The sequence below is a fragment of the Phocoena phocoena genome, chromosome 8 (assembly GCF_963924675.1).
Source record: "Phocoena phocoena chromosome 8, mPhoPho1.1, whole genome shotgun sequence".
Lineage (NCBI taxonomy): Eukaryota > Metazoa > Chordata > Mammalia > Artiodactyla > Phocoenidae > Phocoena > Phocoena phocoena.
The window spans coordinates 109,583,411-109,596,767 of record NC_089226.1 but is presented as its reverse complement, the minus strand read 5'-3'; the positions used below and the strand labels follow the sequence as shown (position 1 = coordinate 109,596,767).

Sequence of the window (13,357 nt, the reverse complement as noted above, 5' to 3'; positions counted from 1 at the left end):
GCCACTCTCCCCCAAGCCTGGCTCCCCTGCTGAGCTGAGAGGCCCAGGGCAGATGGGGAGGAGGCATCTGGGCCCCATGCTGAGGTCCTCCCCACACAGCCCGGGGCCTCCACCAATGGGTGGGCTGTGGAGGCACAGCTGAGGGGAGTCTCCCCACCTCTGACTTCTAGGCTGTGCCTGGTGTGTGTCTGTCTAAACGGCAGCACGTGTGCACACCACACCGCCGGTGCAAGGGGCCTTGGAGCATCATGGCTTGTGTGGATGTGTCTGGGAGGGCCTGGTGCCAAATGAAGTTCAGGGCCTCTTGGTCAGAAATCACGGAGAGGGCTTCCCTGGTGGCGCAGTGGTTGAGGGTCTGCCTGCCGATGCAGGGGACACGGGTTCATGCCCCGGTCCGGGAAGATCCCACGTGCCACGGAGCGGCTGGGCCCGTGGGCCATGGCCGCTGAGCCTGCGCATCCGGAACCTGTGCTCCGCAACGGGAGAGGCCACGACAGTAAGAAGCTCCCGTACCACAAAAAAAAAAAAACAAAAAAAAACATGGAGAATTTCGACAGTGGCAGCAGAGCGTCCAACCAGAGAGGGGTCCTGTGTGACATGTGTCACGGACACATGTCACATGCCGGTGAGGCCAGGCCTGCTCCCTGCCCAGGGAGATGGGACCATGGCAGGACAGGGGGCCCTGCGGGAGCTCTGGGCCTGGAGTGGGCCGCCAGCCTTGCATGCGGCCTGTCTCTGGGTGCCCAGTGATGACTCCTGCACTCCTGTGTGTCCGGCCCCTCCCTTTAAGTCTGAAAACCTCCCCTCATGCCTTACAGAGTGACCTACCCTCTGGGCACCCAGGGTGCCCCAGAGCACCCTCCCCACTTGTTCTCCCTCGCCCTGGCCCCTCTGAGGGGCTTGTCCTTCAAACCGCAACTCTGCTCCCTCTCCCAGGACCGCCCACCAGGTTGGATCCCCCAGGCTGACCCCTGTCCTATGTGAGCTGCGGGAGCTTTGGGGTCCCCGCGCAGCGCTCAGCCCAGGGTGGGCCGCTGGAGAGTGTGCACCCGCGGTGGGTTCCAGCTGCATTCCCCGCGCTACTTCGATCTGGGCCAGGGGCCCGGGCCGGAGATGCCGCTAGTCGCCACCAGACAGCAACTGGGTCACCCCTCATTTGTATAGCGCTTTGCGTTTCGCTTGCGGTCGGAGGCCTCAGAGCCCGGCCGGCATTGGGGTCCTGGCGCGCTGCGGCTTCTGGGCAAGGCCCGGGCCGTCGCACCCGGGACTGAGAGCTGCTTGGACGCCCGCCCCCAGTTCCCTACCGCGCTTCCCGGGCCGGACGGGGAAGGGGAGGGGAGCGAGGGACGCAGGCGCGGGCCGAGGGCCGAGGGCGGCGCGGGGGCACCGTCCCGGGGCTGCGATTGGCCGGCGCGGGGCGGAGCGGTCGGACCTGAGGGGCGGGGCGGCGAGGCGGGGAGGGGGCTGGTGGTGGTCCGCGCGGGGGCGGGGCCTTCGAGGATTGGCGGGCAGGCGGGCGGGCGGGCGAACGCGGGGCGGGGCCGGGGCCGGGGCTGCGGCGGGCCGGCCGGTGTCCCGGGCCCGCCGCGGGTCCGAGCGGAGCGGCGCGCCCGGTGCCACCGCGGGCCGGGGCGCGGAGCGTGGGGCGGCCCCGGCGGCTCCGCGCGATGCGCCGCTCGAGCACGGACGAGTCCACGTACCGGCGCAGCCCGTCGCCGCCGGGCAAGGAGCCGGGCTTCGCGCGCGGCGGCCCCTTCTTTGGCCTGCACGCCAACCCTGGCCCCAAGGCGGCCCAGGCGCGCTACACGTCGCCCAAGGGCAGCAAGTACGTGGTCTTCTACTTGGACCTGTCCTTCATCTTCCTCCTAGAGCTGAAGCGCTGCAGCATGGCGCGCGGCTGCCTGCAGGGCGTCAAGTACCTCATGTTCGCCTTCAACCTGCTCTTCTGGGTGAGTGGCGGCGGGGCCCCGGGGTCGCTGCTCGCGCTGGAATGGGGGGGGGACACCCGCGACGCGGACTGGGGGGTGTGCCTGGGGTCGCCGGGGGCCAGGGCTGGACCGGCCCCTGGGGAGTGTTTCCGGTGCCGCTGGGGTCCGCCGGGCCTCTGCCCTGTGGGCGGCCGCCCCGCGTCCTCTCCCCTCTCTGTCTTCCTGAGACCGGCCGTGTCCCGCACCTGCCGCAGGTCGGCGTGGGGCCCTGCGCCTGGCCTCTACCGGGTGTGAGCTCCTGTCCATGCGCTGAGCCGCTGGTGCCTTCCCCTCCCGCCCCTTCCCTCCCTCTTCGTGGGCGCAGACCATGTCCTTTCTGCACTCGCCTCCCCTGCAGACCGGCCTTCCTGGCTCCAGGGACCGCACTTGGGGAGGGGGGAGGGGAGACGGTCCCCAGCCTCCCGAAGCAGGGAAGGGAGAGGGTGTATGTGGGTGAGCCCTCCGGCTGGACCAGATCCTGGGCGGGGTGAGGAGTCGGCGGGAGACCGGGGCTTTCATAACTTTCGCTGAGGTGGGTTGGGTTTGCTCAGAGGAGGTGCCTGTGTCCAGGGTAGAGGTATTGGTGCTACAGGGTGGCCCCCGTCCCCCCAAACTGGAGGACGCAGTTGCCACACAGACCCGAAGGGCAGGGAGGGTGTTGGGCTCGGGCTGTGGCAGGTGTCACACCTGAGCAACTAGAGCATGCCTGACCAGGCCTGGGCCCCACTGGCTGGGTTGGGGGAGGGTTGGTGGAGAGCTGATGCCAAGGTCACTTTCTGCTCCCACCCTTCTGCCACAACTGGGAATGAGGGGGCGTGGCTTTCTCTCCTGCCTGGGCTCTGGACCCCAGAAGGAGGCTGTCAATTGTAAGCCCATTTGCATGAGGTCCAGTTAAGGCGAAATGCTCAGAAACCGGGGCTGCATTTCTGCACATCCCTTCTCTCCTGGACTCTGGCCTGGGAAGTGGGAGGGTTGCTGGGAGGCGTGGCCAGCCTGGGGGGCTCCTGCCCCAGTTGCCCCCTCCCGAGGCAGTCACCCGAAGAGTTGTTCTCTGCAAGGGGCTCCTGGGAGGGGCAAGGCCCCGGTCCAGAGCGGAGGAGCCCCCTGAGAGACCAGGAGCCAGAGGCAGAGGTGGGTACAGCTGGAGCTGTGTCCAGGCATGTGCAGAGGTGACTGTTTTCTCTTGGCGGGGGACATTGACCAGATGCAGTGGGCACAGGCGTAGTGAGCAGTGAGCTGCTGGCAGGGTCAGTGTGCCTTAGGCAGTGTGACAGAAGGCTGCAGGTGACAGTGGGACCAGAGCTGGCAGCCGTAGGTGTGATGGTGGTGAGCAGTGAGGGTGGTGGACTGACTGGGGGATGGGCAGTGGGTGTGGGGGATGGTCCCAGGTGGTGGGCAGGACCTGCTTCTCCCCTTCCCTGACCTCCCCAGTGACCCGGGTACCTGTTTGCCCGGTAAACGAGAGGGGGCCCCTCGAGGGGGCCTGTGCTCTGAGAGCAGCCCACCCTTATGGGCCCCCAGGCTGAACTCTATCTGCCCTGTGTGAACCCTGAAGGAGCCTCTGTACCAGCTGCAGGGCGGACACACTCCACTGATTCCTGCCGTGGATGAACGTCCTCATCGTGGATGAACGTCCTCATCGCAGGAAAGAACAATTCAGGAACCCCCTGGGATCCCCTCCTGGGCTAGAAAATCCAGTTCCCTTTTATTATCCAATTACACTCCCCAGCCAAGCAAACTGGGCCCCTGCCAGCGTGCTGTCTTGGCCTCTCCACACCCCACCTTGGTGCCCAGAGGGGTTCGAGGCCTGGGGGTCAGAGAGGGGGCCCATGGGAAACACGCCGAGGCCGGGGTGGTGAGCATGGTCAGGGGGCTGGCGGGACATCCATCCTCCGGGCCCTGCGCAGCTGTCAACTAGGCCCTTGCTGCTGGTGACAGAGGCTGCAGGTGGGTGGGGTGGGGCTAGAGCACCCCTTCCCCCAGAGCCTGGCTCGTTTGCTGTCTGAGGGTGCAGAGTCCCCACAGGAGGGGTAGGTTTCCCGCCCCCCCCATTTCCCACTTGGGAGGAACTAAGGGGAAGTGGGAGTGAGGATTGCGGCCCATGGACCTGCTTGGAGGTCAAGATGCAGTGACCTCCCCGTGGCTTCCTCCTGCCCCCCAGCCCGTGCTGGGCACCCCTTTCTTTCAGGAGTCACCTCAGAGCCCCCATTGTCCATAGGCAGGTCCCCCGCAAGGCCCTGTCACCCACACCTGGCCCCATTGGGCACCTGCGCGCCTGGCAGGTCTCTCTTCCCAGGCCTAAGCTCGCCTCCTCCAGCAATGCCAGCCCGCCCCTCCCCCTCCGTCCCCAGTGCGGGGCAGCGCCCCCGGCTGAGGATGGGGGAGGGGCGAGCTCTGAAGTTAGTTGACTCTGTGCGCCCTGTTTGCGGGGTTTTCCCTGGGGGCTTCTGGATGGGGACTGGAAGGGCAGGGTTGAGGCCTCCAGCCTCAGGTACCACTGGCGCTGTAAAGCATCACCTATCTGTACTGGGGTGGATCGGCCTGGTCCTGCGTGGCCTGTGGGTCATTGGCCCATCTCGGGAGAGGAAACACGCCTGCCCGTTGTCACCAGGGATTGCAGCTCGGGTGCCCTGAGACAGGGAGCCAAGAAGGTGCCGGTGGGCAGTAGGGGGCGCCCAGGGGAGGAGAGGACCCGGTGCCGACGGACCCCCAGACCTCCACGTGCCCTCCTGCGGCATCCAGGCCCTCCCAGGGCAGGGACAGCTCCACTGGGGACACAGCTGCCCTCCTGCAGGCATGCACAGGTGGAGGGCAGCTTAGGGCCAGGGTCCTTGAGTCAGGGGTGTCTCCTGGTGAGTAGGGCTGTGTGCGGGGGTGGGGGCTGAGCAGCCCCCTGGGGCGCTCTCCCTCCCCGTCTCCAGCTCTGGGTGGGTGCTCAGGGCTCCCCCAGGGGCAGTTTCTGTGGCCCCGGGGCGGTCTTGTTGGTCTGGGGGCGGTCCCGGGCAGAGGCAGGACTGGCTCTGAAAGGGGAAGGTGCTTCTGGGCCCCCCTGGCCGGGGGGCCGCACCCAGGCCTCAGCCATGCAGCCCAACCCGCACCTGCCCAACTGAGGGCCCGGCTCCCTGCTTCCCTGGCAGGCGCGCCTCCTGCTCTTGCATCTGGGCCCCTCCCTGCTCCGCCTCCCCCTGCAGTGTGGCCAGGGTCTGTCTATGTGGCTGGGCTGGGGGTTGAGCCCTGCCTGCCGCCCAGGCTTCTGGGCAAGTCCTGCCCTCCTGGGGTCCTCCGTTTCCCCAGCAGCACCACAGGGGTCCTTGGTTTCCCCCTTTGATGAGCTACAGACCGAGGCCTGGTCTGCTGTCGCTGGCCTCTGGGCAAGACGCCCCGAGACTGGTGGAAGATGCTGGCAAAGGGCTGTGCAGGGCTGTGGGAACACCTCCCCCAGCCCCGCCGCAGTCGGAGAAACAGGCACGTGCAGGGTGCCCTGCCGGAGGTCCCGGCGCAGGGCCGGGGGCCTGCAGACCTCAGACCCGTGACTCCCTTGGCCCCAGCCTTCTGGAGGTGCTGAGGGCGTCTGTGTGTTCTGGCTCCGGTTTCTTCCTACAAGAGGCTGGGGCAGGGCAGTGGGGGTCCTGCTGCCTGGGGACCCCGAGCCAGGGTGGGTGGGCAGCCCGAAGCGGGGGTCCTTGGCCGTCCTGGTCAAGTCAGGGGTTAGTACGCCACAAGATGTCGGTCCTGCGTGAGCATCTGCTTCTGAATCGTCCCGCTCCCATTAGGGAGTTGGTGGCAGCAGGCGGTCGGGGGCCCTGGGAGTTCTGTCTGGGGCAGAGAGGTGTGGCCTCAGCCACTAAGCAGGGCCGGGGGCAGGGGAGAGGCCTGGGGGCCCGGTCGCACCTCGCCATCGTAGGCCCTGCCCCCTGTCTGCTCCCCGGCTGCCCTGAGGCACTGCTCCTCCTCCTTGGACACCAGCCTCAGGGGGTCCCCGGTCCGTGGGGCCACCTCCCTGATGGGCTGGAGCCTGGGGGGATGTGGGGCTTGCTGGAGCTTAAGGAAACTGATGACAGTCAGTTGCATAGATGTCAGTGGGCAGCTTGAGGAGATGTCACCTGGGGAATGGCATCCAGCCAGGATGGTGCCTGAGCCCTTGCATTCAGTCCCCCCAGCCCCGGCCTTGGGCACTTGCAGACCTCACTTCTGGCACAGGGGATACATTTTGCCATTCTTGAACTTCGTAGAGAGGTGTTCTCCCCGTCTCCTGTGGCTGTTCTTGGCTGGGAGGGGCGTGTCACCCCACCATGCCCGGCCCCCACCCCAAGATTGTGCAGGCTGCCGGGGGAGGGGCTTCTGGACACAGGCTTGGCCCCTGTGGGCACCCAGCCCTCCACCCCGTTCCAAGGACCTGGCCAGCTGCCCGGCCATCTGCCACCCTGAGCCATGTGGCTGGAGGGGCAGCAGTGGAGGGCCGGCTGGCACCCTCCCCACATGGGCCTCACCAAGTGGCCCCACCTGTCAAGACCTAGGCCAGCCCCCAGAATGTGTGGACAAGAAGAGAGACAGCAGGAAGTGGGGAGGATATGCCAGGCAATGGGCTGGGTTCCAGTGGGGACAGGTGGGCAGGGTGTGCGCCCCAGGTGTGTGCGAGGGAGACAGGGAGGCCCCGGCGACCGCAGGGCTGGGACGGGGGACCCCGGTGGGCGGGCTGGGCTCGTCTCCCAGGCTGTCGTGGGCTTGGGGTCTGCTCCTGGGCCCCGCCTGGGCCTCTGTCTGGCCCAGGCAGCGATGAGCGGGGCTGGGGATGTGCAGCGTGGGACACGGGGAGGGTGGGGGTGGCCCCACTGCTGACGTCCTGGCCACCGTGTCCTGGGAGGGACCTGGAGCGCCCAGCCTTCCCGGGACTTCAGCCCCACTTGTCCTGAGTTTGATGTCCTGTCTGGGTCCAACAGGGCCCATCTTCTCCTGTACTTGGAGGCTGTAATCTTCCTGCCAAAATGTTTTAAAAGCTGCCTACGCAGATTTCAAAATTACAGGTAGTTTTATTAGCCACGTGCATGCGTCTCGTGAGTGCTGGGCTTCTGGTGACTGTGGATGTACTGGAACAAGGGGGCGCCTGGGGCTTCGGGGCAGCGTGTCGGTGATGTGTGTGCGTGTTGTGGGTGAAACTGTGTGATGGTGAGGGACGTGGGCTGTGTGTCCACGTCACAGTGCGTGTGACAGCAGCACCTGGGTGACAGCCGGCGGGTGTCTCTCCTGCCACCTCGGAGCTGGAGGTGAGGATGCTTTGTGGAGTCTTAATTGAAGAAATCTTGTTTCCACCAAGGCTGGGGGCAGCGCCCAGCCCCTCCAGGATACCCGCGACCCGGATGCCCCCCCCACCTCCACAGCAACTTTGCTGTGGTATCCTCCCCGTGCCCTTCCACGCGTCCCCACGGGACCAGGGAGCTCGGAGGGGCTCATTTTCCTGCTGACAGGAGCCATCCGCGCTGCCCTTGAAGGCAGAGCCAGCTGGGCAGCCCTTTGGTTTTAAATAACAATTCTCCTCTCTGCTCAGAGGCAGCCCCACCCACCCCGCTGGGGCCCTGGCCTGGGGGCTCAGCCCGGAGACGTAACCCTCCCAGGGGGGCGCTGCTCGGCTCTGCAGGGGACGGACGTGTGTGGGCTGGGCGAGGGCCCAGGACAGCCTGGCCGGTCGCTGTTTCCTGCAGCCAGAGTGGCCCGACTTCAGCTCCCTCCAAGGGGAGGCTGCCCCCACGCTCGCCCTCCCTGGCCTCTGCCCCAGGGTCCCTCCCCTGCCCCAGTCCCGGCCAGAGGCCAGGGGAGCCCTCTGCCTGCGCAGGTCTGCAAGGGCCCCGCTGGCTGCTCCCAGCTCAGCCTTCCCCCCAGCGTCCTTGGAGAGCTCCCCGTTCCTCACCTGCAGGTCGGGTGGGAGGGTTGAGGGAGCCAGCACGTGTCCTAGCCTCTCTGTGTCCCATCACGGCACCCCCTGGGCAGGTGTGGGTGCCCAGAGGCGCTGGTGGCCAGCCTTGCTCCCTCATGGTGGCCTTGCCAGCGGTCAGCACCGTGGACAGCTCTGTCCCCGCACCGCTGGCCGGGGCCTGCCACACGGGGGTCATCCCCATCCCACAGGTGGGGGCACACACATCTCCGAACAGCCAGCAGACCCCACCATACCTGGGGCTGTGCCCAGGCCCAGCTCTGCCGTGAGGCTGGATCCTCTGGGCCGTCCCCCGCTGCCAGTGCCCCCAGCCCGGCTGCTGGCCCCCCCAACGCCCCCCCCACCCTCAGGCACACGCCTGGAGCTGCAGCCCCCACCCCACCCCGAGGAGGGCTCAGATGGGATGCAGGCCAGGGCACGAGAGCCCGTCCTGTCTGGGATGCTTAGGGCTGCCACCCAGGCCCCACCCTCAGCCAGGAGCATTCAGAGTGGGTGGTTTATAATTTTTAGACAGAAGCTCTTGTTTTTGGTGGAAGGTGCAAAGAGGGATGGGGTGGGGGTCAGAGAGGAGCCCTGTGTTTGCCCTAAGCTGACCGGACCCCCACTGGGGCTCTCCTGGCCTGCTTAGCCAGCTCCGGGCGAGGCCCAGAGGGACCTTAGACGCCAGCGGGAGGCCTGGGCCAGAGCCCCGGGTGCGCCCACCCCTCGGGGACCCCGCGGCTGCTGCTGCTATTGGGCTGGGAGCTGCACCACCGTCCCCCGCCCCATAATTGCGGTCTCTTGCCAGCCCGGCTTCACGCACGGTGTGTGCTCCCCGGTGGGTGAGAGTGGAGCAGTGTCCCCCATCCCCACCCCTGTAGCCAGGGCTGCCTGCTGGTGGGGGTGGGGTGAGTACACGAGGGGAGGCCCACGGGGAGGCGGAAGCCTCCTCAGGCAGGGGTCTCAGGGCTCATCCGGCCTGAGTCTGGGGTGGGGGGTCCCTGCCAGGGTCCAGGCCAGATGTCGAGGAGGCTTCTGGGCCCGGGGGGTGCGGGGCCCCATGTGATGCCCAGTTTTGAGTGGGGCAGGGCCCCCAGGGCTGCCAGCCCGTAGGCATCAGTCCCCAGGTGGTCTCCCAAAGCCCGGGTTGCTGTAGGACCAGGGGTTGGTCAGCCATGTGTGGGGGCCGCCCGCCCGCGGCCCAGCCCTGGACACGTGCTCCCGTTTCATCTGGAGACGACCCAGAGGCTCAAGAGTCCCGGGGGCTGGAGCCACAGCGCCCTCGGCGGCTGCGCTGGCTCGCCCCTGCGCCCCCCCCCGCCCCCAGGCCAAGAGCCGTCCCCGGATTCATCACCACCTGCCCTTCTCTGCCTCTTCCTCCTGTCTCAATCGATTTTTGTAATAATGAGCAATTACAGAGTTCAATAAAAGCGCCAGTGGTCGAGGGGAGGGGGCCAGGGAGCGGGCCGGCAGGAGCTCCAGGGACTGCATCTCCTAGGGAAGAGCTGGGGCCGAGGGTGTGTGTGGGGGGGATCCAGCCCCTGTAACAGGACGAGACTGGGAGGTCAGCAGGGCAGCAAGGGTGCCGGGGCTCGGCCACAGGAATCTGGTGGGCTGCTCACCTCCTGTCCCCCTGTCCCTCTCGCCCTGTCCTGGGCCCAGCTGGGAGGCTGCGGCATCCTCGGCGTCGGCATCTGGCTGGCGGCCACGCAGGGGAACTTCGCCACCCTGTCCTCCTCCTTCCCGTCCCTGTCAGCCGCCAACCTGCTTATTGTCACCGGCACCTTTGTGATGGCCATCGGCTTTGTGGGCTGCATCGGGGCCATCAAGGAGAACAAATGCCTTCTGCTCACTGTGAGTCCGGGGGGAGGGGCATGCCGGGAGGGACGCGGTGGGGGCGGGGGGCGGTGCTCAGGGGAGGTCTCCCCTGAGGGACACAGACACAGTCACACACACACACACAGACACGTGTGCCGGGCAGGGTCCCTCCAGCTGATACTGGGCCTGTTTCCTCCAAGATCCCCTCTCCCACGACTCCCTCTCCAGCTCCTGTCCCAGCCCTCTTGGCCCCCCAGGACCCTCAGCTTTGGAGATGGATTTAGAGGCGGGAATGTTAATCACAGATAATGGAGGAAAATGATCCCTGGGCCGGGCTCCCTACCTATCAGTGTACCCAGCACAGAGGCCTCTGGCTGCCACCCAGGTCCTAAATCACCTGCTTCAAATGGGGCTTTCGTCACGGGTGGGGCCTCCAGAGGGTCTCAGAGGGCACGTCCCCCATCTGTGCAGCTTCCGCAAGTGTCCAGCACGTGCCAGATGTTCCCGTTGGGGCTTGGACCCCTCGGAGCAGTGGGTAGGGTGTGGCTTAGGCCCCTTGGATGGAGGAGGAAGCTGGGGCGCGGGCGGGGCCCTGACCCTGGCCTTTCCCACGGGGTGACTTGGAGTTCGGAGGCTAGTGCCTGCTGGGGCAGCGTGGGCCCAGGTGGAGGGGGGACAAGATCGGGCACCCCAGGAGAGGACCGGGCCCGCTCCCCTGGCCCTGTCCTTTCTCCCCACTCTGTCCAGGGGCCCCATGGGGCCAGTGGGGCTTCAAAGAGCGGTGTGGCCCACTTATCCTGGCTTCTGGCCCTGCCCCCCGCCCTCCTTTCTGGGGGAGCAACGTGGCGGGAAAGGAGGTGCCGGCAGGCTCCACTGCTCAGCCTGGTTGTGGCGTCAGGGCTGTGCCTGTGGGTGCCCGAGTGGAGTCTGCCACTCTGAGCGGTCTGAGCAGTCAGGGGTCGTGGCTCCTCCAGCTTGGTCCTCCCTGAGTGGGCACTGCCCCCCCGACTGCCCTTGGGGACGTGACCTGGGGGCTGGGGGGGGTCACTGCAGTTGGACCCACTCCCTGGATGGGGCCTCCCGGGGAGTCCCTCCACCCGGCTGCCCATCACAAGGACACAGACGCGGGCCACACACGTGTGCTTCAAGGTCGAGCGAGAGACGACGGCCCCTGGGATGGAGACGGGAGGGTTCCGAGGGAGGTGGGGCAGGCGCCAGGGGCCTGGCGGTCCCCAGGCTGCAGACCCGGCTGGGGGCGCCTGTCTCAGGTTGGGGGCTGGCCCGTTGAGGCTGTGGTCTCCCAACCCTCAGTTCTTCGTGCTGCTGCTGCTGGTGTTCCTGCTGGAGGCCTCCCTCGCCATCCTCTTCTTCGCCTACACCGACAAGGTACGGCTGTCTCCGCTTCGGGTGTGGGTGTGGGTGCTCCCCCCACCTCCCCCAGCGAGGCCCAGGCGCCGTGGGCGGCAAGGAGGCAGGAGGGGCTGAGAACCCACGCCAGGGACGCCCAGCTCTGCGTGGACAGACACTGGGAGCCGGGCCGTGGGTTTGCTTCTAACTGCAGCCCCAGGAGGCCGGGCCTGGAGGCTCCAGAAAGGTGTCTGAGCTCCCAGGAGGCCCAGGCTGGGTCCCCCACTGTCTCAGCTGCGTGTCAGCTGGAGGGGAAAAAGCTCCCATCCCCCACTCCCCTTCAGTTGCTCACTTACACAAGTGAGGGCTCATTTACGTGTGTTTTATCCTCTGGGTTATACTCCAAGACTGTTATTTTTTGCTCATCCGGTTTGGCTTTGGCGGCTGGAGCTCTCTGTCGGCTCCCGCGTCCCTTACGTGCCTCTCAGAGCACCTCCCTTCTTTCTGGTGCTAGAAGACGCTCCAGGCCCATCTTGGGGATTCCCCGCCCCAGCCCTGGAATCGGCCGTTTCTCCAGGGAGCCTGGTTCCTTTATTGGAGAACGAATGCTCTTAGGAACCAAGATCTGGGCCCTCTCGGCTGGCGCACGGAGCCGTGTGGGTTGTAACCGGTGTGCGTAGACACAGCCCCGAGGGTTTCTGTGTCCGTCCGTCTCCATCTGTACGTTAACTAACGTGTCTGACTTGGATCCCGTGCTCGGCACCACGGGAGGCCCAGGGAGACCTTGGGGCAAAGGCCAGAGCCTGGTGGCACTTCTGGGAGGAGGTGACCGCAGGGAGGGGGACAAAAGGCACAGGGGGCCGGGGCGGGCCGGGGTCTGGACGAGGCAGGTGGAGCTGGCCACAGGGTGGCCCTGCTGTCCTGCAGATCGACAGGTATGCACAGCGGGACCTGAAAAAGGGCCTACACCTGTATGGCACCCCGGGTAACGTGGGCCTCACCAACGCCTGGAGCATCATCCAGACAGACGTGAGTCAGGGTGTGGCCGGGCGTGTAGGCGGGGGGCGTGGCCGGGGCAGGGACGTGTCCCCCTCCGGCGCACAGTCCCTGCTCACCTCTCCCACAGTTCCGCTGCTGCGGGGTCTCCAACTACACTGACTGGTTCGAGGTCTACAACGCCACGCGCGTGCCTGACTCCTGCTGCCTGGAGTTCAGCGAGAGCTGCGGGTTGCACGCGCCCGGCACCTGGTGGAAGGCGGTGAGCCTGGCCCCGGGGCTGGGGGTGGAGGGCCGGCCTCGCGCCCCCGTGACGCCTGCTCTTCCCGCAGCCGTGTTACGAGACGGTGAAGGTGTGGCTCCAAGAGAACCTGCTGGCCGTGGGTGTCTTCGGGCTGTGCACAGCACTGGTTCAGGTGTGCGGGGACCCGCCCGGCCCGGGCCCCGGCCCCCCAGCATGTGTGTGAAGGCCCTGAGCCCAGGGGACAAAGCAGCAGAGTGTGGGTCCCCAGGCAGAGGTGGGGCTCACAGGGGGACAGTCAGGGACGACGTCCACGGGGAGGTGACCTTGGACGCCTCAGAGGACAGGCTGCCCCGGACTCCTGAGCAGAGGGCCCTGCCGTCTCCGCGTGGACGGAAGCACAGACCGGACGCCTCTACTAAGGGCCCACGTGCCAGCCCCATTCCTGCAGGCCCTACCCAGTGGCCGTGGTGGGTGGTGGTCACAGGACTGCCCAGTGCAGAGTGAAGTGGGCAGCCCAGGCCCTGGTGTGAAGTCTGGCCAGCCCGCCTCTGCTCCCCAACCCCCATGCAAGACCCGAGTGCCAGGACCCTGGGGGAGCTCCTGTTTGTGGGGTGCAGACAGGGGTCCCAGACAGACACTCCCTAAGGGGTGAGGGGCAGAGGGCAGCTGCGGGGGGCTTAGCCTGGAACCCGTAGGCCCTGAGACCACCAGCGGAGCCCAGGGTGGCCAAGCCCAACCCAAAGGGAAGGCGGGTCCGGGGCTGAGCCCAAGGGGCCCGTGGGCCCGTGGGGGGCAGGCTCTACCCGAGGCTTCCCCAGGGAAGGGGGCTCCAGGCCACCTGGGAAGCTGTGGTTTGGGGTTGGGGTGCCTGCCACGGGCTGTCGTCCCTGGAGCAGCCCTGCCCAGCCCCTGCCTCTCCCCACAGATCTTGGGCCTGACCTTTGCCATGACGATGTACTGCCAGGTGGTGAAGGCTGACACCTACTGTGCGTAGGCTGCCAGCTGCCCGCCACCCCTGCTTCGCTGCCGAAGGACGTCGCCCCTGGGGAGATGACCGTGTCCCCACCTGCGTCTCCC

The 13,357-nt window shown here is 66.9% G+C and overlaps 1 protein-coding gene across 1 annotated transcript; it reads left to right on the top strand.

The window, feature by feature from the left end:
• Positions 1–1,559: 1,559 nt before the first annotated feature.
• Positions 1,560–13,274, top strand: TSPAN4 (tetraspanin 4). The gene is made up of 7 exons (XM_065882117.1): positions 1,560–1,949; positions 9,538–9,729; positions 11,005–11,079; positions 11,968–12,069; positions 12,167–12,298; positions 12,369–12,452; positions 13,206–13,274. The coding sequence occupies exons 1-7, from the start codon at positions 1,668–1,670 to the stop codon at positions 13,272–13,274; spliced, it is 936 nt and encodes a 311-aa protein (XP_065738189.1). The 5' UTR covers positions 1,560–1,667.
• Positions 13,275–13,357: the final 83 nt, after the last annotated feature.